We start from the raw sequence: 26,074 nt of genomic DNA on the forward strand, positions 1-26,074 counted from the left end.
GATAGGATGAGAAAATGCTCTATGTGATGAACAGGGAGAGAAGCCACAGTCCTAGCTTGTCTGACTAGAACTCATTCCCACAAGAAAACCTGCAGGGCCAAAAACACACCTCCCCACCCCCCCGACCCCCACAAAAACAAAACAAAACACACCAAACCTCTGTAGGATACTTAGGTTTTCTCATGTTAGAATTGTTCAGCCTACATTTACAGGCATTCTCTAATTAGGTGGCAGCACGTTGCCATAGCCAACGATCTCCAGATTATTCGAAAAGCAAACAGTAGCAACAATATTCTTTTAAAATGGCTTTTATTGAGACACTTGTAGGGATTCTGCAACATTTCCAGTTGGGAATCTTTATTTCCAACTCTTAGGGTGGCTAAACCCTTTTCTGAATGCCAAAAGGCACACTCCCACCACCTTAATGAAGAAACACTTATCTGTCTCTGTTCCGACATCCAACTGGGACCTGGACCCCAAGCCCTGTGGTGTCTTGTACAAGTCTCATTAGTCCTCCACGTACAACTCAGAAGCCTGTTAATCAGGGAAGGTAATTTCCAAATAAATGTGAGCTGGCCTAAATCCAGCTGGTTATTTCTGATTTGGTAATCTGTAATATCTTAATTTGGGGGCATCCTGTCCTAAGTTTTGGCTGGTGCATGTAGAATTTATAATCTACCTGTATAACAACAGATGCAACATAGCTCTGTTCCAGCCCCAAATTCCTTAAAGGTTCTAGTCTATTCTTGCACTTCTTCCTGTACTGTTGTTGAGAAGCGTACCATTTTAGGGAGACGCTGGTCAAATCTCTACTCTCTGGTAACAGCATTAACAAGAATCTTTTGGAAATGGACTCAGAAGTTATGGACATCAGCCACTTCAGACTTCTTTAGGCCAGTATCCTTGAGGTGACTGACCAGCCTCTTCACGGATTGGAGTTTCCCATCATTGTTTTAATTGCTGGAAATGTTGGCCTAATTCTGCTTCCTTGTAACTTTCTGCTTTTTAGCACAAGTTCTCTTGGGAATCTACGCATGGTAAAAATACCAGCTCCTTCCATCTTTACAGCCCTGTAAATGTTGTGCTCTTCAAAGCCTTTCCCTTAATAGCAAGAGGGCCAAGAGTGGCCATAGAGGCACAGAGCTGCCTGCGCTACAGTTGTTCCCATCGTAAGGTGAAAACGAACGCTTAACTTCATCTAGAAGAAAAAACCAAACAAAAAACCCATCAGGCTATTAAGATTCTGCTTGCAAATTAATGCCAATCCATGTTTACATTTTTTTTTTTTTAATCATTGAGACATTTACATATATATGCAGGCTCTGCTCCTTAACAAAAGGTGAACTGAAAAACTCAAGGGTGTTTTTCGGTTTAAAAAAAACAAAAAACAAAAAAACAAAAAAAAACGAAAAACAGATTTTGTACCAGGTGCCTCAAGAGAGAGCATTCTATTTGCAGATGGCAGATCTTGCGTTTTCCACAAGTTTCCTCTGTGACTGTGGCGGCCGTCTCTGATGAAAGAGTTATGGCATTAAATGGCAAAAGATATAATGGACACACAGGACTGTCATGTGTAATAAAGCAAATATTTACATTAAGCACAATACAGCAATTTATTTAGATGCTTAAAATGAATACAAAGGGAAATAAAGATCACAAAATTATACATACTACAACAGTGTGTCATATATTAGATGGTATAAATGAATCCACCATGATGGTGCTGAACTAAAGATAAAACTAAATATCCAAAATGCAGCACTCATTGGTTTGCTGCTTCAACACAACACACTTTTATACAGATCTAAAAGGTGTCAAAATTAGTAGCTGCAAAGTCAATTCTTGCATGTGATTTTAGCTTAAAAGATTTCAGAAAACAGATCTGAAATACCAGTTTTTGTTTTTGACAGCTGTAATGTCAAGGATATTCAGAACAAGAAAAATCCTATAATACAAGAGAGTCCAGATATATATCTTACGTGGCTGGCCTCTGTTGCAAGATTGTACAAGGTTATGTGCAAAAACTAAGTCTGTCCAAAAAGTCCATACTAGCGCAGTTTTGAGCTTTTGCTAGGTAAACTAGATAGAGCGTTTATTACACAGCAAGGGCAACACTAAAAAAAGAAATCTATGATGGGCACACAGTAACAGGATCATGAGCATCACTTGAATAGGTCTAAAAGACTGTACAAATATACATTTCAACTATTCAGAATGAATACATGAAAAAAAATCGCTTTTCCCAAAGTCTACTATACACATTAGACTGGTAGCTTGTATGTTGGCCCTACACTACCATGTGAATTAGTTTAACGCTTCTCAAAGACATCTGACCAATCATTTCACAGAGGGAAAGAAATGTTGAAAAGGCAGATAAAATAAACCTCTGCTTTTCCTCGTGTGTATTCATGAGTCACCAGCTTATTGGTTTTTCACATTTAGTTACCACGTCTGTCAGAGAAGGTTCTGAAGCAAGATCAGCCTGTCGTGTCATAGACTTAGAAATAACCACTGGAACTGCAGCGGCCACATGCCCCGCAGTCCAACCAGTACTCACAAGGCAGTACCAGTGAGAAGACAGCTTTGCAGTCACACTGGAGATCAGAGTTCCAGGCTGCAGCATGTCACCAATGCCAGGGAACCTGGCACTTAGGCCTGTTGGCTGCTCAGTTTAACTCCGGCTAAGCTGCCATGCATGGGCTCAGCTACTCCATCAGTCATGTTGTCAAACTGTTCCCCATCCTCACTGTCAATTGTGCTATTCTGCCACTCAATCTGGGGGTTAGATAAGCGCTCATCATTCTCAGATGCATTCTTCCACTGTGACTGGTCCTTAGACCAAAACCCTTCAACTTTTCCATAGGAACTATTCTTCCATTTCAACTGCTCTCTGTCACCTTGCATGGTAGCCTTTTTTTTGGCAGCTGGCTTACTGCTCCTTGCATCTTCGCTTTGGGAAGACTCGTCAGACCAGGTTCCTGGTTTCATTTCGCAGGTATTGTCCTCAAAGTCTGACACTTGTTGGGATCCAGGCCCACTCTCAGATGGAGAAGCACCGTCTTTCCACTCAACAACATCGTCTTGGTCAACCTCACTATCAGATGCATTGTGCATTAGTTTGGTTGGTTCTTCAGTCAAATGAATAGTTTCGTATTTCGAACCATCCTCTTTTTGGTCTAGCTTCTCCTCAGATTCTAAAGCATCCTCAGGAATTACCTTCAGTACATGTTCCTCTGGGTTATCGTTAGAGATTTTAGGTTCAACTTCAAAAACAGGGTCAAAAGGGCTACCACTTTCATTGGATTCTTCTTCCAAATTTTCAAAACTGTCTGAGGAACTGTCATCTTCCTTCCCAAGGTTCAGCTTTTTGTCAGCAGTCTTACTAGCATTGACTCTGGAATCCTTCTCATCATGATTTTCAAATAGCCACTCGGCATCAAAATCCATCTCATGCTTGACTTTATTTAATTCTTTCATGTTAAACCCCAGCAACACGCCAGGCTTGTACTTTTCACAATCACGGACACACTTCTTCCTTTTGTTACTAAAATGGGAAGCGATGTCACTCTTCCATAACCATAAACTGGCTGCTAGCTTCTCAATTTCTCTCCTGGTGGGATAGGGCTGTTTGTTGAAATACTTTGTTAGAAAGCTTTTCCTGGCTTCATAGGAATCATCTTCATGACCCTTGGGGTCTAAAGCTAAAACAACAGGCTCTTCAGGCTTCTCTTCAAAGAAGCTGGGTGAATCACTATCATCCTCTAACTTTCGTTTTTTCAGTAAGGGAAATTCCATTTGCTCGTAAGTGCGCTTCACAGGTGCCAGACTTGGAGACTGATTAAGCCGAGAGGGTGCATTTGTCTTATCCTGGCCATTTTGGGTCTTTCCAACACCCCTGCAGTGAACTAGATGCAGAGTGATAGTCGAGGCGGTCATGTTGCTGGTATACACACCAAGGCAATGGATACATTTGTAGGTGAGCTTTTTCTCAACTGGATGAACCGTCTGAATAACTTGGTGCCTCTCTCGTAAGTGATGTGCAAGTGCATCAGATATGGGTCCTTTTAGGATTGAAAAGCAAAGAGGGCAAAGGGTTTTCCCAACATCTTTTTTATAGGGCACTGCAGCTTGAGGTGAACTTTTAACAGGGATATCTGCCTTTTCCTGAACTTTTGGCTGTGGCTTTGGAGGAACTGGAGGGTTATTTTGGGCATGATAAGCAACAGATTCAGCTGGGGCATCCCTCAGATTGTATGTAGTTACCAGGAGATGGATGTTAGTGTGACTACCCTGCTGCAATGTCAAATCAAAACTCAAAGTAGAATCTGTTTTAGGTCCCATCTCTTCATCAATGTGAACCATCCGCATGTGTGCGGCCATCTTTTCCACATCATTGAAAGTTGAACGGCAATATGGACAAGACAGACCATGAATTAACATATGGTTGAGCAGGGTATCTGTGGGTAAATAGCGATTACAGTAGAGGCATTTGCTAGTAAAATTGTGTATTTTCATAATGTAGTTGGCTACTGCTGGGACTTTCTCAGCTTTATGTTCTTTTTCGAAGTGCACACTATAGACATTTTCAGGAAAAAGCTCATTACAGATTGTACATATTTTCCACTTTTGAGTTGAGGAAGTGTTACCTGGGGGAGGGCCTGTGGCAGCTGCAGCAGGTTTGGAACTGGACTGACCTAACACTCTGGATGCCTGTGACTGAGAGAGGGAAGGAGACTTTAACTGGCCCGATGAGAGAGAAGAGGCATTAGCAGACTGCAGGGAGTATCTTGCTGGTGCCTGGGACCTCTGCTCTGACCCAAGCCCATAAGACCTTCCATTTCCACTTGGAAGTAATTGCTTTACAGACTGAGATTGCTGAGGAATGGAAACTGGTGCATTGCCACCTAGACCCAGTCTCATTGACTGACCAACACTGTAACCCTGGCCTACAGATTTGACCCCATAGTTGTTCTGCTGCAGATGAACACTGGACATCATGTTGACTCCTGTAGAATTTAAGTTAGGCTTTGGTATTGAGAGTCGATTCACCATCTGCTGTGATGGTAAAGACCGGACATTTCCAGAAGCAAGGGAACCGATTCTTGGTGGGAGTCCCATGCTCTTCTTGTCTTGAGGTTTGGGAGCAATTAGCATCAAGGGTTTGGATCGGGGAACCACTACATTTGTGTGCCCAATCATGGCAGTGACCTGATAGCCTATACGTTCATGGTCTTCGATGACATGCTGTACCAAAGCTTCATAGGACTTTGGCATGAAAAGGCATCGCTTGCAGTGAATACTACTCTCTTCTCGGGCATTTGAGCCTAAGGGGACTGCCCCATTGAGTGATTTTTCTCCTGCCTTTGCTATGTAAGGTGCTGCCACATGCTGAAAATGTTCCCTGTAAATGTGCTTCCTAACTATTTCGTAAAGAGGATCTCGGTAAGTGCACTTCTTACAGTAATAAACAGCTTGCTCTACACTGTCAGCCTGCTTAGGTTTAAGGCCATCATTTTTGTTTTTATCTTTGAAAGTGCTGAGGCTGCTACTTGGTGCGCTGGCGTTCGGAGCATGAAATATTTTAATGTGTGTTTCCAAAGTCTTTTTGTCTGCATTGAAGGTACAGTAGGGGCAATTAAGGAGAATCCTATTTTCAAAGTCTTCACTATGGACATTTCGGAAATGACTTTTGTAGGCAGAGAAGAATTTTGAGGAAAATGGACAAGCGCTGCAGCAGAAAGGTTTTGTCCGATAGTCCTAAAGTAAACACAAAAACTAGAATTAGAATGCCACTTCAGATAGGCAGTTAACAGATTCCAGATCCCCCCCAGGGCACTCTTAATAATGCACTGATTAATAATGCGGTGGCTCACGCCTGTAATCCCAGCACTTTGGGAGGCCGAGGTGGGTGGATCACCTAAGGTCAGGAGTTCAAGAGCAACCTGGCCAACATGGTGAAACCCCATCTCAACTAAAAATACAAAAAAATAAGCTGAGCGTGGTGGTGGGCGCCTGTAATCCCAGCTACTTCAGGAGGGTGAGGCAGGAGAATTGCTTGAAGCTGGGAGGTGGAGGTTGCAATGAGCCGAGATCGTGCCATTGCACTCCAGCCTGGGTGACAAGAGCAAAACTGTCTCAAAAAAAAAAAAAAGCACTGATTTTAGTATGTTTTTTTCCTTTTGTTTAGTAACTATAAAATAGAAACTCAAAAAAAAAAGCTATCTTAAACCAAATATTTTTTTCAGTGTAAATTAAAAAGTCAATGCTAAGTTCTTTCTCAATGTTTAGGGGAAAAAAGTCACATTTTAGCTAAACCAAAGACAAATGACTTCAAGATAAACATTTTGCAGCTAGAAATAACAAGAATAACCTAAATGAAGGAAGTTGCTAAAGACTTCAGGTTTACTACACAGTCATGTGTTGCTAAACCACAGGGATGCATTCTGAAAAATGTATCATGGTGTGAAATCCTCGAGTGTATTCACACAGACCTAGATGGTAGAACCTACTACACGCCTAGGCTACATGGCATAGCTTATTGCTCTTAGGCTACAAACCTGTACAGCATGTTTCTGTACTGAATACCACAGGCAATGATTAACACAATGGCAAATATTTGTATGTTTAAACATAGCTGAGCACAGAAAAGGTATGGTAAAAATACAATGTAAAAGATAAATGATACCATGAACAAAGCTTACAGGACTGGAAGTTACTCTGGGTGAGTCAATATGAAAGCCTGGGACATTACTGTACACTACTGTAGACTTTATGAACACTTAGGCGACACAAATTTTACTAAACAAAAAAAAAAAATTTTTTTTTTTTTTTTTTTTTTGGAGACAAAGTCTCACTCTGTTGCTCAGGCTGGAGTGCAGTGGCACAATCGGCTCACTGCAGCCTCAACCTCTTGGGCTCATGCGATCCTCCCACCTCCGCCTCAGTCCTGGGGACTACAGGTATGTGCTACCACACTAGGGTAAATTTTGTAGAGACAGGGTCTCCCTCTGTTGCCCAGGCTGGCCTTGAACTCCTGGGCTCGAGCAATCCTCCTGCTTTGGCTTCCCAAAGTGCTGGGATTGCAAGGCACTGTGCCCAGCCCTAAAAAATATTCTTTCTTCAATAATAACCTCAGCTTGCTGTGGTTTATACACTTCTAAATTTTTAACTTTTTGACTCTTTTGTAGTAATACTTAGCTTAAAACACAAACAGACTGGCCGGGCACAGTGGCTCACGCCTGTAATCCCAGCACTTTGGGACGCCCAGGCGGGTGGATCACCTGAGGTCAAGAGCTTGAGACCAGCCTGACCAACATGGTGAAACCATGTGGAAACCTTTACTGAAACCCTACCTTTACTGAAAATAAAAAAAATAGCTGCGTATGGTGGCAGGCACCTGTAATCCCAGCTACTCGGGAGGCTGAGGCAGGAGAATCACTTGAACCCAGGAGGTAGAGGTTGCAGTGAGCCAAGATCACAGCACAGCACTCTAGCCTGGGCAACATAGCGAGACTCTGGCTCAAAAACAAACAAACAAACAAACAAACAAACCACCCCCCCCAAACACATTGTACAGCTGTACAAAAATATTTTCTATCTTCATATGCCTATTCTATAAGCTTTGAAAAAAAATTTTTTTTAAAAACTTTCCCAGCACTTTGGGAAGCCAAGGCAGGTGGATCACAAGGGCAGGAGTTCGACACCAGCCTGGCCAACATGGTGAAACCTCATCTCTACTAAAAATACAAAAAATTAACCGGACGTGGTGGTGGGCGCCTCTAATTCCAGCTACTCAGGAGAGTGAGGTTGCAGTGAGCTGAGATCGTGCCATTGCATTCCAGCCTGGGCGACAAGAGCAAGACCCCGTCTCAAAAAAAAAAAAAAAAACCAAAAACTTTAAAAACATTTTTTTTTCTTAAAAGCTAAGACACAAACGCATACATTAGTCTAGGCCTACAGAGTCAGGATCAACAGTATCACTCTCTTCCACCTTTACATCTTGTCCCACTGGAGGGTCTTCAGGAACAGTAACACACATGGAACTGCCATCTCCCACGGTAACAATGCCTTCTTTTGGATAACAGTGGAAGGACCCGCCTTAGGCTCTTCTTGAGGAGGTGTCACACTTATCAAGAATAAGTCCACAGTGCTTTGTTTCCTTTTTTCATCATAGATTTGATTGTAAGCAGATAACGAACCATGAATATTCTTCTCTATTAATAAAAACCTTTTGGTATTGAGATCCATGTTTTCAAACTTTTTTGTTGTTGTTAAGACGGAGTTTTTTTGCTCTTGTCACCCAAGCTGGAGTGCAATGACACAATCTCGGCTCACTGCAACCTCCGCCTCCCGGGTTCAAGCGATTCTCCTGCCTCAGCCTCCCCAGTGGCTGGCATTACAGGCGCCCACCACCACACCCGGCTAATTTTTTTGTATTTTTAGTAGAGACAGGGTTTCACCATGTCGGCCAGGCTGGTCTCGAACTCCTGACCTCAGATGATCCACCCGCCTCGGCCTCCCAAAATGATGGGATTACAGGCGTGAGCCACCAAGCCTGGCCACGTGTTTTCAAACTTAAGGAACTTGCTGAGGTCTGCACTGTTAAATCCTTCACTGTGAATTTTCTTGAAGGTTCTTCTTTTGCTTTTCCTGCAGTTTCCTTTTCTCTTTCCTCTTCACCTATGCGTTCTTGTTCTAGTTCCCACAGCTCCTCACCAGTCAATTCTCAGGAATCACCTCTAGGAGCTCCTCTGTTGTCCTCATCCACACCCAGGTTAAAGTTGTTTGCCATCTCAACCACAGACTTGGTGATTTATGCAAATCCTTTTAAGTCATGGACAAACTTCTTGAGTGTATTCTTCCAGATGTCATTCATACACTCCTTGATGACATCAACCCAAGCCCAAGCAAGATTCTTAATGCAATCACAGATATTGCAATCCTTCCAGAATTGTATCAGAATCTTCTCAGTGTCTCCCTCAGCTGCGATGACAGGATAAAGGCCTTTCTCAGATAGTACGCCCTAAAAGCTGCTGTAACTCCATCAGTTGGATCAAAGAGGTGGTGTTTGATACTGGGATGAAAAACACCACTTAAAGGAGGCATTTGCTTATCACTGACAATAAGCAAAAGCTTGAAGGGTATGTTATTCTCTCAATACTACTTCTCCATTTTGCAGGCATATCTATTCAGGAGGGCATCTTGAAAGAGGAGCTGGGTCACCCACAACTACTTATGTCTCCTGCAGTGCACTGGCCAAGTGTGTGTGTATTGATATGCTTGAAGCCCTTAGGGTTCTCACCGTGCCAAATCACAAAGGCTTTCTATTTGTGGCCTGCAACACTGCCCCCAAGCAAGACTGTCATCCCCTTAAAAGCCTTGAAGCCTGGCATTGCTTTGGTCTCCTCATGGATCAAAGTCCTTTCAGGCATCTGTTTCCAGAACAGAAAGGTTTCATCCATATTGAAAATTTGTTCTGGCAAGTGATTTTCCTCCAGACTCAGCTTATCTAGAATTTCCCAAAATTCTTCAGCTGCCTTTACATCAGCACTCACAAACTCACCACTTTCCCATTATGTAATGAGTAATGATTCTTGAATTGTTTAAACCACCCAGAACTAGCAGTAAATTCAACATCACAGCCAGGTCCAGCCTTTTCTTTCAACACCTCAAACACACTTTTTGCTTTGGGATCATTATGGTGCTGAGAGGTACACAGCACTGTGTGCACCTGTGTCTGCTCTTCAGTCCAGGTCATCAGAAGCTTCCGTGTGTCTGATAAAGGCCCTTCTTGAATTTTTGTTAGTCTCATTGCCTTCAATGAAGCAGATGCTTTAACAGCTTCTGTCACTTTGTTCTTGTTCTTCAAGATCATAGGTATGGTAAAATGGGACAAGCCTGACTGGCAAGAAATAACCATCACTGATTCTCCACCTTCGTAGCCCTTAATCACTTCTAATGGTTTCCAAGTCAATCACTCAACATGGCCCCTTACTGGCAACATTATGGATTTTGTATGCTTAGGGGCCATGATGAACAAAATGCCATGAGATTAAACCATGCACAAGAATATGATGCAATCAAGAGACACAGTGAACACAAGCTGTATGAGGCTGCTACCAGTTACCATGAAAAGCTGTTTTAAAAAGTAGGAGTACACTCTAAAATAAAAAGTATATATAGTAAATACACAAACTGGTAATACAGTTAATTGTCATTATCAGGAAGTCATGTGCTGATGTTTCTGTCTAGTACAGACTGCATATGCGACTATGTTCCCCCAAGATTATAACGGGGCTGAAAAATTTCTGTCACCTAGTATTTACTATATAGTTGACCCTTCAACATATAGGTTTGAACTGCTTATATGTGGATTTTTCCCAAACAAATGTAGATCAAAGATACAGTATTCTTGGGACGTTCAAACTTCTTATACAGAGGGCTAGCTTCTGATATATGCAGGTTCTCCAGGGCCAACTGTGGGACTTAAGTATGCAAGGATTTTGGTAATGAGGTTTTTTTTTTTTTTTTTTTGAGATGAAGTCTTGCTTTTGTCCCCCAGGCTGGAGTGCGATGGCACGATCTCAGCTCACTGCAACCTGCACCTCCCTGAGTTCAAGCGATTCTCCTGCCTCACCCGCTCCCACTTCCAACCTCGAGTAGCTGGGATTACAGGCACCTGCCACCACACCTGGCGAATTTTTTTATTTTTTAGTAGAGGGGGGGTTTCATCATGTTGGCCAGGCTGATCTCCAACTCCTGACCTCAGGCGATCCACCCGCCTCAGCCTCCCAAAGTGCTGGGATTTATAGGCATGAGCCCCGTGCCCGGCCAGTAATGAGTTTTTAATCATTATTTGAGTGTACCACTTACTTCTATATTTTTTTAAAAAAAAGTTAACTCTAAAACAGCTTCAGCCAGATCCTTCAGGAGGTATCTAGAAGACGACACTGCCATCACAGGAAATGATGGCTCCATGTGTGTTACTACTCCTGAAAACCTTCAGTGAGACAAGCTGTGAAGGTGGCAATGGTAATACCATTGATCTTGACCCTGTGTAGACCTAGGCTAATTATGTCTGTGTCTTAGTTTTTAACAGTTTAAAAAGTTAAAAAAAAAAGTTTAAGACTAGGAAAAAGCTTGTAAGTATATGAAGACAAAATATTTCTATACAGTTGTACAATTTTTTTTTTTTTTTTGAGCGGGAGCAAGGTTCATTATGAAGAGTGAAATGACAAAGCTTCCGCAGCGTGGAAGGGGACCCGAGCAGGTTGCCGTGTTTATGTTTTAAGCTAAGTGTTATTACAAAAGATTCAAAAGTTAAGAATTTTAAAGTTTTATTTTTTATGTAGCCTAAGTGTGTTTATAAAGTCTACAGTGATGTACAATAATGTCCCTTCATATTCAGTCACCACTCAGAGCAACTTCCAGTTCCACAAGTGCCCAATACAGGTGTACCAATTTTTCTTTTATATTGTATTTTTACTGTACCTTTTCTACACTTCACTATGTTTAGAAACACAAATACCATTGTGTTAATCACTCTTCTAGTATTCAGTATATAGTATTCTCTTATAGTAACATGCCATACAAGTTTGTAGCATAGGAGCAACAGGCCATACCATATAGCGTAGGGGTATAGGAGGCTATACCACCTAGGTCTGTGTTAAGTACCCTTTATGATGTTTGTACGACAATGACATCACCTAACAAGGCATTTCTCAGAATGCATCCCATCATTAAGCAATGCATGATGGTATTATATGCTGTAAATAACTGTATGTGCTATACTTCTATATGACTGGCAGCACAAGTGTGTTTACATTAGCATCACTACAAACATGAGTCATATGTTGCGCTATGATGTCATCAGGTAGCAAGTTTTTTCAGCTCAATTATATTCTTATGGGACCACTGTTGTAGATGTAGTCCGTCACTGACCAAAATGTTATGTGGTGAATGACTGCGGTAAAATTCAGGGCCCAGAATGTTTTAGTGCAATTAGACAATTACAAGAGATAAAGCTATATCTTTTATTCCTTTCCCCATTATGGATAAATTTTCATAGAAAAAAGGCAAATCTCCATTTTTTCCTCTGATTAAAGTACAGTGTAGTATCAGATTCAGCGCTGATCAAAAGAAAGACTGATTTGAAAAGCTGGCTTTCTTCTATAAGCCTTGCTGTTCCTTCTCAACCAAGAACACTTCAAAAGAGCTAATGAAGTAATAGCTGCTTTGATTCAAATCAAGAAGTTAAATAAAAATGTCCTACAGACTGTGAGGAGGGTGTGGTATTTAAAAGCCAATAATACATTATAGAATATACTGGTATCAAAGAGCAACTTTCAGAATTATGATTGTTGAACACTTATGCAGTCAGTCCTTTGATGAAGGCAGGTGAACTGACATGCTTGGCAAGAGATTATCTTTTCTCCCTAGAAACCTACTTGTTTCAGATACTGGTTTGAACCAAGATGAAATACTCTGCTTCTCCTCAAAGCTCAACTCTTCTTTAGTATTCAGCTATGAGGCTTTCAGATTGATAAAACTGAATTAAATAAATGACGTGTCCCACTGGAAAGCATTCTCATTCTAAGACTGCTGGTTAGTACCTTTGCCTGGGGTATTTTAAAAAAAAAAAAAAAAAAGTCAAATATCTGAGTACTAATTTCCTGAAAAGTATGTTCCAATAGATGAACAGATCATTAACGCAGAATGAGAATCACTCCTAAAATAGGTAATGGTAAAAATTAAATTGACAATTATCTCTCTCTATGCAGAAGGAAATATCACCTATATGACATCATCATCATCATCATCTATTGATACTTGCTGGCACTGCTAATATTGTTTTTAATGCCAATTTGTAAAAAGTTTTCTCTCTCTGTCACTGACATCCTACAGAGTCACTTCCCCAGGCCTCCCACAGAAGTTGGGTGCCATCAACATAGGGAAATAAGAAAAGCTTAAATGTAAGGAAGGGTCTTGTCTTTTTCTGTGCAGAAAAAACAAGAATGGCAACACAGATGCAGAAAAACAGAGCCAGAGCACTTTTAAGGGAAATGGTGGGATACAGCAGGCTTCGTAACTTTTAAGTAACAAAATTTTGTTTCTTCTTACACCTCAAGTTTTAGTCCAATGACAAAAAAGGACAAAAAGTTTTTCTTAGTCTTCCCACTGGTCGGGAAAATATGAAATGAATTTTGACACTTTCGATGTTTGGCACTTGCCCACAATCACTGCACTGCTATAAAAGGCCTAGAGCTGAAAAGGGAGTATACCAAGCATGCTGCCGTCTGAGGAAGTCTCCTGTGCCACTTACCTGGTTTTTCGTAAGTGAAGGGTCCCACAGTCCTACATCCTCCCATGTAGTGTTTTTCAAATAAAAGTCATTAGGTTCAAATTGTTTAAAATCCTAGAAAACAGTGAAATAAGTTTACAAAAACATAGTGGTATAAACGCTAACCCAATCTTACATGTAAATCCCACCTCTTAACTAAGATGGGGAGAGGCACAGGAAAACCAACGTCAACAAGGACTTAAACTAGGAGTGATAAGGCTCTTAAATATAAAAAGGCATATGGAAGTTGCAGTCTACATTTTCTATCAACCAACCACTTTCCTGATGGTCAGTCAGGTTTCCAAGGAAATTGCTGGAAGTTCTAATTAAGTAAAAAATTCAGCCACACACTAATATCAAAGCACTTTTCATTAGAGTACTGTACTCTAACTCATCAGTTACAGTACTGGAATGGTGTCTAAAATAACAATGTTTGCTTATAGCACTGCAAATATGATTTCTGGTTCTGTGCAAAAAAAAAAAAAAAAAAAAAAAAAGAAGATTTTTTTCGAGGGGAGGGGGCAGGAGATCAGATCAGGAAGAAAACTCAAATTTCAAACCCAAAAAGGCAGAAAGAAAGCTATTCAAAGAAAGTTAAGCAGTATGATGTTAAATTTATACTCTCCTGTAAAAATTTAATGGTCCACTTCCCTCCACACTAGGAAGATTAAAAGTCTTAGGGTAAAATCCCACTTGTTCCTAAAAAGTTCACAGTTCAAGGTGGAAAATGAAGTCTACACATAAATAATCATAGGAGGAACAAATCAAATGCATGATAGAAAATGTACTGTGATGTTGGCATTAATTATTTCTATGAAGATGACCCCACAGAGTGCAAAGTGAATGGACTGTTTCATTTGGGCAGATCTACCTGAACTTTGGGGTTGGAGAAGCGCTACTTCCACACTTGGAACAACATAACTAGAGAAGTCAACTTTTGAGCAGCTTCAGTTTCCATGACATACTCTTCAAGTATTATTAGTGGAACTCAAAATAAGAAAACCTGTTGTATGAATGAATTTGCTTTTTTACTTCCAATTCCCTTCAAACACTTACTGATCACCTATTATGTGCAAAACACTGTGCTAGGTGCTGGGGCTAAATGGATAAACAAGGTAGCTATGTTCCCTAGCCACCTAGAACTTAAAGGTTAGTGGGGGAAACAGCTTCAAACATTTCTTTTCAATCAGGGGCTCTGACCAACAAACCATAAGACCTGGAACAGTGAGATGCTGAAAAGGAGGAGACCACTGCATGGCTATCCCACAGAGCTGTTATAAAGCTCATAGAATAAAACAGCTTGAAAAACAGTTCATAAAGCCCAAACTGTTATACAAGGGGGAAAGTAATAGTCTATGATGGGTCAAAAGGGGCAACAAATGCTCAAATCCTAAGGAAAGAGACAACAAGCACCCACACAAGCATGCCTCAACAATTAGAAGAAGGTCAACCAGAACATTCAGGCGTATCAGAATGAGAACAGGCTTTGAGTCCCACAGACACTGCCACTTTCTCAGCTGCAAGGCTGGGCCTATTTATTTGTTCTTCATCTGTGAAGTGGAGATAAGAATTGCTACACTGCCTCCCGCCTCCATGGTTGTTCTAAGGATTAAATGTATAGACAACTTTACGGCACCTAGTTCAATGTCTGACATGCTTAAGTCCTCAATGGTAGCCTTTTGCTTCAGGATGCAAAAATGAAAAAGCCCATTTTAGGGAGAAAGGCACAAGTTAATGCTATTAAGAATGCTTTCGTGAAGCTACTACTGTGGCTGAAATTCAGAATCACATCTAAGATTTAGCCATCTTGGCCACTGACACAAAGTAATGGATCAGAAGCTGAGTCATGTTAAAATTTAAAAATGACATGCTACTTACTTCTATATGTTCTTTACAGTATTCCAACCCAATGTCACTAAGTATTTTTTTCACAGTTTTCCGGGCTTTTCTTAAACTGCCAAGATTGTTGACAGGAAGTTGGAACATAGTTTCTATTGGAAAAAAAAATTTAAGTCAAAGTCAAAACACGTACAACTTGTAATATTTACTAGTTCCACTGATGATAGGATCATAAACCCTACCCATCTGACAAAAAAGGTGCACAGATATCCTCATCTAGTGTGTACACACACAGACACACACCTGCTTTCATGTGCATATGGCTTGATGTATCCATCCATCCATCCTTCCTTCCTTTTTTTAAGACAGAGTCTTGCTCTGTCGCGCAGGCTGGAGTGCAGTGCACTCATGGTTCATTGACTGCAGTGCACTCATGATTCACCATAGCCTCAACCTTCTGGGCTCAAGTGATCCTCTCACCTCAGCTTCCCAAGAGGAAGGGACTCCAGGAGTATGCCACTATGCCCAACTAATTTTTAAAATTTTTTGTAGAGACTAGATCTCACTATGTTGCCAAGGCTGGTCACAAACTCCCGGACTCAAGCCATCCTCCTGCCTTGGCATCCCAAAGTGCTGGGATTATAGGCGTGAGCCACTGAGCCGGGCACATATCTACTGTATTTTGAATACTTAAAGCAGGCAGGCAAAATAAGTACTCTCTGATTTTCCCAGTTTTTAACAGGACATTTTGACTATGAGTCTAATCTGGCACACTTCTGATAAGACTTAAAAAAAACAGTTCAGTAATGAACTTCAAGTTGAAAATCAGAGAAATACTAGCAATCAATTATTTTTAAATCAAGTGTTAGTGCTTTTCTCATTTTGATGTTGAACATCTGAAAACAGAAAAATGCTTACCAGTTCATCATCATTACAGTTTTGAGTGCCAGGGTAAAGAGGTTTTTGTTGAATTGGAACTGTCCTGCCTACTGCTACGGTATTCTTAAAACAAAACAAAACAAACCAAACCAAACAAACAAAAACCAAAAACCTTAAGTTTCTGTATACTCCCCAAACTAAATACAGTAATGATATGTGACTCGACCAATGCATGCCCCCACTCCACCCCTGCCTGCGACATACCTGGGCAAAGGTACCCAAAAATGTTAACTGTTACAGACTTTAAGGAGGATACTTTTGAAAAAATGAAAAGCCTGTATGTGTGTAAGGGAACTCAAGAATTATTTTAATGACCTAATACATTAAATTAGAAATTCGTATCAACTTTCCCAAGTTCCTTAAAACAAAAGTTTGTCTTTAATGAGAAAATAAAATTAGTAAAACTTGGGCAGTTGAGAATATGTATGGTTTCTAATGAGATCATAAATGCTTCCCATAATATGGTAAAAATTTATCAATTTTTAATAATGCAAATCTAACACAATTTCGCAGGATATAAAGTAGTTCTAAAACCCAAAACAGCAAAAACAAAAGGCAAAGCACCAGAAATTAAAATTTAATATATGCAAATCCAGTTTTCTAATTAATAAAGGCTGTTACTCTGTAATAGCAATATCATCTGTAAATGGCAAGTCAACTAATCCAAATGTAATAAAATGCTGCCTCATTTATTATTCTAATCCAAAATCAACGTTAACTATAAAAAATGGAAAATAAAAGGATAAAGAGTGAAATCTACCAAAATCAAAGAGTAACCCCTAGAAATTTTGAAACTGGGTATGTTACCCTAACTTAGAAGTCTCAAAATATTCTATATGAAATACCAAAGTCTAATTGGGGCCAAAAATGAAAAGTATTTCAAAAAAACCTTCTGGGCCTTATACTGAAGATAGAATTGCCGCTCACTATGAAGCAATGACTATGGTGTCCCCTGCCCTCTCTGCTATGCTAATAATCTGCATATTGTGAAGCCAACTACAGACTTAGAAGTCACTTCTGATATAAATTAAGACCAAATCAATTATTTTTTGTCCAAATTTTATTGCTAAATTGTTTTAAACCATCTTTTGTGGTGGCTTAAAACCAGCAAATTCTTTATCACTTGCTTAATTTAAAACAGTTACTACACGCTGTGCGTGGTGGCTCGCGCCTGTAATCCCAACACTTTGGGAGGCCGAGGAGGGCAGATTACGAGGTCAAGAGATCGAGACCAGCCTGGCCAACATGGTGAAACCCCGACTCTACTAAAAATACAAAAATTAGCTGGATGTAGTGGCACGTGCCTGTAATCCCAGCTATTTGGCAGGCTGAGGCAGGAGAATCGCTTGAACCTGGGAGGCAGAGGTTGCAGTGAGCCAAGATCGCACCACTGCACTCCAGCCTGGCGATAGAGTGAGATTCCGTCTCAAAAACAGACAAACAAAAAACAAACACAATTACTACAAACCAGGTCTTTCAGAGAGAAGCACATGCTAGAAAAATATTTCAGAAATACAGAAAAGTGTCACAGGCTAATTCTGAAGAAACCAGGTATTAAAATGGATGCCCACAGATACCTAAGACTGGGAAGAGACATCTTGTTTCTCTGTTCATTTCATAAACTCTCTATGGGCCAAAATTTAGTTCTTTGGGAACTTCCTGAGTTAACTCTGCTTCACACTTCATAACAGATGTGTCCAGAAGCCAGCCATTAATGGTTTCCCTGCCTCCTAGATGAGTGGCTCAACAATCTCAGAAAAACAAAGACATAAAAGATTTGGAAATGTGGCCACCACTGGGGTCATTAGTCTATAGAAAACATAAAAAAGAATCAAGCGGCAGCTTGGGGGAAAGAAAAACCCATTCTTCTAAGTGCCTACCCACAGCTTAAAAAGTCGGTTTAAGACATTAAGATGAAGCATCTCACTGCCTGGTTAAGTATTTTTTTCTGAAAAAGTGAGTATGCCCATAAGGGAACTTAGTTGTAAGAAACTTGTAATTTATAAAAAGCGGTATTTCAGCCACAGAGTTGGTGTTGGGTTTACTTATCTATTTTGAATTTAAAAGGCTTATAAATAAAGCAGTGACACTGCTTATTGGGAAATGCTGTACCAAAAAATGTTATTTTGCTGTAGGCTTGGCAACTAGGAGAAATCTGTATTTTCTTTTTGAGACAGGGTTCCACTTTTTTTTTTTTTTTTTTTTGAGACAGTCTCGCTCTGTCACCCAGGCTGGAGTGCAGTGTCACGATCTTGGCTCACCACAAGCTCTGCCTCCCAGGTTCACACCATACTTCTGCCTCAGCCTCCCGAGTAGCTAGGACTACAGGCGCCACCACCATGAGCGGCTAATGTTTTGTATTTTTAGTAGAGATGGGGGTTTCACCATTTAGCCAGGATGGTCTTGATCTCCTGACCTCGTGATCCGCCCACCTCAGCCTCCCAAAGTGCTGGGATTACAGCCACCGCGCCCGGCATTTTTTTTTTTTGAGACGGAGTTTTCCTCTTGTTGCCCACGCTGGAGTGCAATGGCACAATCTTGGCTCACTGCAACCTCCACCTCCCAGGCTCAAGCAATTCTCTCTCCTCAGCCTCCTGAGTAGCTGGGACTACAGGCGCGTACCACCACATCGTGCTAATTTTTGTATTTTTAATAGAGACAGGGTTTCACCATGTTGGCCAGGCTGGTCTCAAACTCCTGACCTCAGGTGATCCACCTGCCTCAGCCTCCCAAAGTGCTGGGATTACAGGCATGAGCCACTGCGCCTGGCCAGAGTTCCACTTTTCATCCAGGCTGGAGTGTAGTGGTGCAATCATAGCTCACTGCAGCCTCGACTTCCTGGGCACAAGTGATCTTCCCACCTCAGCCCCACCAGGCAGCTGGGACTACAGGTGTACACTACCTAGATGCCTGGCTATATTTTTTGTGTGTGTGTGTGTGTTTTTTTTGTAGTAGAGATGGGGTGTTGCCATGTTGCCCAAGCTGGTCCTGAACTCCTGAGCTCAAGCGATCTGCTGGCTTTGGCCTCCCAAAGTACTGGGATTACAGGTGTGCGCCACCATGCTTGGCCAGGAATCTATGTTCATGTTAACTCAGAACATTCTACATCTTTCAGTGTAAAGATTATAATGCTCTTCATATGCATATTTCTGACATTCCTAATAACCTTGGAAATTCCATAATCTCCCTTTCTGCAGAACAAAGTGTGCCCTCCCTGCATTTGTTCATGGAGATCATTTCTCTAAGATTTTGTCCATTTGCAGCTGAAATAACAGTCATATGCATTGGCACCTTCAAAAGCATTTGCAAAGATTTTTGTTGTTTTTTTTTTTTTTGCTTTAAATACGTTTCTCAGTAGATCAAACAAGCACACAATTCAGAAATATAAGCAAAGAAGGCTTCCTTCTCACTCTTATCCCTCCAGCCACGCAGCTCCCCATCCCAGAAGGGGTCACTGTTACCCTTTCTTGTGAGCTTTTTGAACTATAAGAAGCCAAACAATTCTTTGGAAAAAAGTTTCAACCAAACTCTATCAGTCAATCATTATGGGTGATAAGAAAAAGAAGAGAAGGACCCTATGTTTCTTTGCGTCTACTGCTTGCTGTTAAGAAACCTAAGTTCAAATCAATAGCTGGCTCTAGTGTTCATTAATGTTATCTAGGCTGGGCGCAGTGGCTCACGCCTGTAATCCCAGCACTTTGGGAGGCCAAGGCGGGCGAATCACGAGGTCAGGAGATCGAGACCAACCTGGCTAACATGGTGAAACCCCATCTCTACTAAAAATACAAAAAATTAGCTGGGCGTGGTGGTGGGCACCTGTACTCCCAGCTACTCGGGAGGTTGAGATAGGAGAATGGCGTGAGCCCAGGAGGCAGAGCTTGCAGTGAGCCGAGATCGAGCCACTGCACTCTAGCCTGGGCAACAGAGCAAGACTCTGTCTCCAAAAAAAGAAAAAAGAAGGTTATCTATTTGATTCTCCTTTATAAATGTGGACAAGGGATCCATACTTAAGTAACTGAGGGGTGGGAACAGAATAGATAAGAAATTGTCTCTGCCTGAAATTCAGGGCCCTTTCCTCACTTTTGAATGCAAAGAGAGCTAAAAACTAAAATATAGGTAATTATTACTCTTAGAGAGAAAGAAACCTTAACACTAATGCTAAAAATTGTCCCAGAGATGGGTTTTGACATGCAGAAGGATAGCTAATCCTTTCTCTTTTGCCTCCTTATTAGGATGGCCATTAAAAAAAAAAAAAAAATTGCCGGGCATGGTGGCTCACGCCTATAATCCCAGCACTTTGGGAGGCCGAGGCGGGCGGATCACCTGAGGTCAGGAGAGTAGCCTGACCAACATAGAGAAACCCTGTCTCTGCTAAAAATACAAAATTAGCTGGGCATGGTGGCGCATGTCTGTAATCCTAGCTACTAGGGAGGCTGAGGCAGGAGAATCACTTGAACTCCAGAGGCGGAGGTTGCGGTGAGCCGAAATTGCACCATTGCACTCCAGCCTGTGGGAGACAAGAGTAAAACTCTGTCTCAAAAAGAAAAAGAAAAAAAAAAAAAAAAAGAAATCAGATGAGCATCATTATTCCAATACCAAGGAGAACTAGCTCCCTTCAGCCAAACCTTTCAGCTCACGACATAAAAAAGGAAAAATATCCAATTTAACAAACTCATATATTGTTCATCTGTTAGACAGTCATTTTCAGAGCATTTGCACTTAGCCACTCAACTGTGCTAGGAATAGAGAGATGAGTAAGACATGGTTCTTCTTCCCCTTCAACAGTCGATTTCTTCCAGCCTAGAATACACATAGCCAGCCCTCAATCAGTAGGGTTTAGACACTTGTTTTTGCCTGCCCAGCCTCCTCTTGGAAACGCCTCTGCCACGATTGATGGAAGACAGAAAGTCACTTTTCCAGCAAAGCAGAGTATACATGACTCAGTTTGACTAGTTAAGAATATTTCATCTATGTAAGATAATGACCAGTAGAGTTGGACATGTCCCCCAAACAGCGGTGACAGTGACGCTGAAAAGGAGAGTTGGGACCTGCCATCACATGAAGGAAGCAAAGGGAACAATTTCTATTGATATTGTTTAAGGTCCTCAATCCAGCTGTGCCCGAAGAACAGCACTTCCCTATGCCAGCCTTTCCCAATATATAAACAAACACATTATTGTTTCTGCCTAAGCTAAGTTCATGTCACTCACAACCAAAAGTCTTGACAGACCCACTGGGCAGGCGGACACAGAAGAGAAAGTGAATAATTAAGAGGGAAGACAGGGCATTTATGCAAAATAATTACACTTGTGAACTGGGTCTAGTAGAAAGAACAGGAGTTTGTAAGATGAAAGTTACTGCAAAAAATGCTTTGGCTCTGATTTCATCAAGTAAAAAAAACAAAAAACACTATATGAAAAGAGTTAAACACCCTAAATTCTAGAAGAATTCAGAGAAAGCTCAATGAACTATTAATAACAAAATTAACATTTGCAAGTGATTTATGACTGAAAGTAACTAGGTGTGGGTGCAATGTCTCATACCCATAATCCCAGCATGTTAGGGGGCCGAGTTTGAGACCAGACTGAGCAACACAGCAAGACCTATGTTTCTACAAGAAAGCATGGGTGTGGACCTGTGGTCCTAGATATACAGGGGGCTGAGGTGGGAGGATCACTTGAGCCCAGGAGTTCAAGACTGCAGTGAGCAATGATCGTGCCACTGCACTCCCGCCTGGGTGACAGAGTAAGGCCCTGCCTCTAAATAAATAAATAGAGAGTAACTAGCTTTTTGGTAAGCACCTGCCATCTGATGAACTACATGTAAACATTCAATTATTATTATTTTTGAGAAAGGGTCTCACTCTGTGTTACCCACGCTGGAGTGCAGTGGTATGATCACAGCTGACTGCAGCCTCAATTCTCCGGGCTCAAGCAACCCTTCTGCCTCAGCCTCGCAAGTAGATGAGACTAGAGGTATGCACCACCACATTCAGCTAATTTTTAAAAAAAATTTAATAGGGGTCTTCCCTATGCTGCCCAGGCTGGTCTCCAACTCTTGAGCTCAAGTGATCTTCCCACCTCGGCCCCGCAAAGTGTTGGGATTACAGGTATGGGCCACCGTGCCCAGCCAACGTTCAATTTTGGAGACTAACACTGTTGAGCGAACTAGCCATACTCATTCCTATTAGTCTTTGCAAATTATACCCACATCTACTGATTAGGGCCCAAACATTAATGTTTTACTAATCCAGGCCCATATCCTATTCATGTGCTTTCTTACAAAGCAAGAGTCAGACAGCTGGAATGAAAATCTGAGATTCATCTAGGCCCTAGGCTACAGATAAATTAAAACCATATGCGCATGATATATGTATCTGTGCAGAAACTTTTTCAGTTTAAGTCCCATCTATTTTTGGTTTTGTTGCTTGTGCTTTTGAGGTCTTAGTCATGAATTCTTTGCCTAGACCAATGTCCATGAGAGTTTTCCCCAGGTTTCCCTAGTTTCAGGTCTCACTTTGAGTCTTTTTTCTATCTTGAGTTGACTTCCGTATACCGTGAGAGATAGGGGTCTAGTTTCATTCTTCTGCACTATGGCAATCCAATTTTCCTAGCAACACTAACTGAAAAAGGTGTCCTTGTACATTATTTGGGTGATGGATACACTAAAAGCCCAGATTTCATTTCTTTTCTTCTTTTTTTTTTTTTTTTTTTGAGACAATTTCACTCTTGTTGCCCAGGCTGTAGTGCAATGGCATCACCCAACAGATGACAGTCCCAGTTTAGCAGGCTCAAGGTAAGGTCTGCAGGATCTGGCACACCAAGAATTAGTGGAGCTTGTCTATGGTAGTTCTGCAGAGCTACCACATCAAGGATGGCACCATATAGTCTGTATTTTTAGGGGCAGAAAAAAAGCAGAAAAGCATTTACTAGTATCATCTGAAAGAAAGACAAAACAAAAAGATAAGCCTGTTTTAGATAAGCAAAAGACAACCCAGCTACCTCTGAACAGGCACAGATAAGCCAGAAGAAAAAAGCTAGCCTCTAAGTCCAACTTGTCCAGATTACATTTTAAACTACTCCAAGTGAGGATCTAGTGTGTCATAGTGTGTCCTACTTTCCTTCAACTGCAGGTGTAACTTTGCCACTTTATAATGTTCGGGAACCAAAACCTGAACATAACCCAAAGTGATGACTAATGTATCAGTTACACTAGTGAATGCAAAACTTTCATTTCCACTAAGAAAAGCATATCTAATATTGCACTGAGAGCTACACAAGGATCGTTACTTCTTCCTGGTTAACACCTAAACATAACTTAGCCTAAACTAGTGATTTTCAGACCTCATTTTTTTGAGACGGGAGTCTCCCTCTGTTACCCACGCTGCAGTGCAGTGGCATAATCTCAGTTCACTGCAACCCCTGCCTCCCAAGGTTCCAGCGATTCTCCCACCTCAGCCTCTCGAGTAGCTGGGATTACAGGCACGCGCCACCAGGCTGGGCTAATTTTTAAAAATATTTTTAGCAGAGATGGGGTTTCAGCATGTTGGCCAGGCTGGTCTCGAACTCCTGACCTCAAGTGATCTGCCTGCCTTGGCCTCCCAAAGTGCTGGGATTACAGGTGTGAGCCACTGCACCTAGCTTCAAACTTTTTATTTTTTAAAAGCTGTGAAACCCGTTTCCAAAGGAATCCTAGGTGAAATATAAAAAAGATAAAAACTAGAGGTGCTCAGGTTGAAAGAGAGAAAAAAAAGATTCCCTGCCCCCAAGTACCTCCACGAAATAGTCACTAATCTAAACTAAGCCCATGATGCAAATTTACGCAAAAGCGGCAGGTTACTGAAATGTAGAATCCGGGCCTAGTGGGCAATCAAACCAAAGCATGAAGTTTGATGGCTATAGCAGAATTCTGATAGTTTACTGAAAATCTTCACCAAATATTATTAGTCTGATCAAAGTATGAAGTGATAGGGAATCCACAGTAAACCTAAAGGATCAGAAAATAAAGTTCACACTGTGATTTTTTAAAAAACATTTCTACCCTAAAGTTGTAAAGAAAAACACAGTCTCTCTGGGATTATCTTTTACCTGGGGTCGGAAGAATAGAAGAGTGTGGAATCAAGGGCTAGGAATGACGCTATTACTAGTGAAGAAAACGGCAGCTGTCAGGATGGGCGCCATGGCTTATGTCTGTAATCCCAGCACTTTGAGAGGCCAAGGCGGGCGATCACTTGAGGCCAGGAGTTCGCGACCAGCCTGGCCAACATGGCGAAACCCCATCTCTACTAAAAATATAATAAAATTAGCTGGGCATGGTGGCACATGCCTGTAATCCCAGCTATTTGGGAGGCTGAGGCCTGAGAATCGTTTGAACCCAGGAGGTGGGAGTTGCAGTGAGCAGAGATCACGCCACTGCACTCCAGCCTGGGCAACAGAGTGAGACTCCGTCTCAACAAAAAAAAAAAAAAAAAAAAAAAAAAAAAAAAAAAAAGGTAGCTGTATTTTCTAAGTTAATAAAAATTAGGAAGACAATCAGGCTACTACAATATAAACAATTTCACTTTTTGATAACATCAACCCAAGTTACTATGTAAGAATTTCAGATCCTTGATATTTAAATTACTCCAATTGATGCTGATGCAAGAAATTTTATATTTATCTCATAACCCCCACTGGGGTTTAAGAGTAAGATTTTTGAAGTTTCCTTAAACCAATGATCTAACTAAAAAATGTTAAGTTATGCTGGCAATTTTCTAAGAGGGACAAGCATTTGATTCTCATGAACAAAATCAAAGCATCAGTTAACTGCTACCTGTGACGATAATTTTATTTATTTAAAGAACAGATTTTGTTATGTCTGTGTGGAAACATTTAGTACCTGTTAAGATAAAAACTAATCAGAAAGAAAACATCAATCCTGGGAAAGCAAAACAGAGGGGTGTGTGTCTAAACTTATGGTCTGCAACTTGACCTACAGAGGGAAGCTGGAGGAGGTGAAGGAGAGGATTCTGCCCAATAAAACCCCTGGCTATGAGAACTGGCCAGGACAGAAGTGCATTGCATTGGGCATGCTCAGCCAGACATACATAAATTGTTGAATTTTTGTTTCAACTTGGAGTGCCAGTAAATGATAAAGACTATGCGAGATTGGTCTCCTCTTCAGACTGCTGTTTGTGCTGGCCAGAATGAGACTGTAAAAGCCCTTCTGGGAAAAGGTGCTCAAGTGAATGCTGTCAATCAAAATGGCTCTACTCCCCTACATCATGCAGCTTCCAAAAACAGGCATAAGATTGCTCTCCTGTTACTAGAAGGTGGGGCTAATCCAGATGGTAAGGATCATTATGAGGCTACAGCAAAGCACCAGGCCACAGCCAAGGGTAACTTCAAGATGATTCATATCCTTCTGTATTACAAAGCATCCACAAACATCCAAGACACTGAGGGTAACACTCCTCCACACTTAGCCTGTGATAAGAGTGGAAGAAGCAAAACTGCTGGTGTCCCAAGGAGCAATATTTACATAGAGAATAAAGAAGAAAAGAAACCCCGCAAGTGGCCAAATGTGGCCTGGGTTTAATACTCAAGAGAATGGTAGAAGGTTAAACAGCTTGGATTTCTTCTTACTTTCTATGTTGTGATACTGTCCCCAGTGTCCTGGAAACTAACATACTTGGGCACAGGACATCATCTACAAATGTTTTCTCACCTTCAAAGTCTCATGAACATGTTGACTGTTGTTCCTGCTGAGGTTCTTGTTCTAAACTTACAGCTTGCTTTCCGGGCACTGAGTAACTGTTGACTGTTCTACTCTTGTCACATATTCTTGTATACTGAATTTCGGCTAATTCTGAGTAAGTGATTCTGTGGCTGCTGTTAATCTTCAGCAACCTCCGAGCATGCACCTTGTATCAGTCTCTGAAATACAACAGCTCCAATAGCAACAGGCTAGTCGTTCTGC

The 26,074-nt window shown here is 41.2% G+C and overlaps 1 protein-coding gene and 1 pseudogene across 2 annotated transcripts in view; one reads left to right on the forward strand and one right to left on the reverse strand.

Moving 5' to 3' along the window:
- Positions 1–292: 292 nt before the first annotated feature.
- Positions 293–26,074, reverse strand: part of ADNP (activity dependent neuroprotector homeobox) — a 42,248-nt gene continuing 16,466 nt past the window's right edge. Inside the window, exons 1-3 of one of the 2 annotated variants that reach the window (XM_002830416.6) lie at positions 15,218–15,325; positions 13,322–13,414; positions 293–5,757 (exon numbers count right to left, since the gene is read on the reverse strand). In XM_002830416.6, the coding sequence (XP_002830462.1) occupies positions 2,650–5,757; positions 13,322–13,414; positions 15,218–15,325 (3,309 nt within the window). In that variant the 3' untranslated portion in view covers positions 293–2,649. Of the gene's footprint in view, positions 5,758–13,321; positions 13,415–15,217; positions 15,326–26,074 lie in introns of those variants that run through there. The other variant, XM_054542323.2, reaches the window with a different exon arrangement.
- LOC103888828 (26S proteasome non-ATPase regulatory subunit 10-like) lies at positions 16,286–25,708 on the forward strand (annotated as a pseudogene).

The sequence above is a fragment of the Pongo abelii genome, chromosome 21 (assembly GCF_028885655.2).
Source record: "Pongo abelii isolate AG06213 chromosome 21, NHGRI_mPonAbe1-v2.0_pri, whole genome shotgun sequence".
Classification (NCBI taxonomy): domain Eukaryota; kingdom Metazoa; phylum Chordata; class Mammalia; order Primates; family Hominidae; genus Pongo; species Pongo abelii.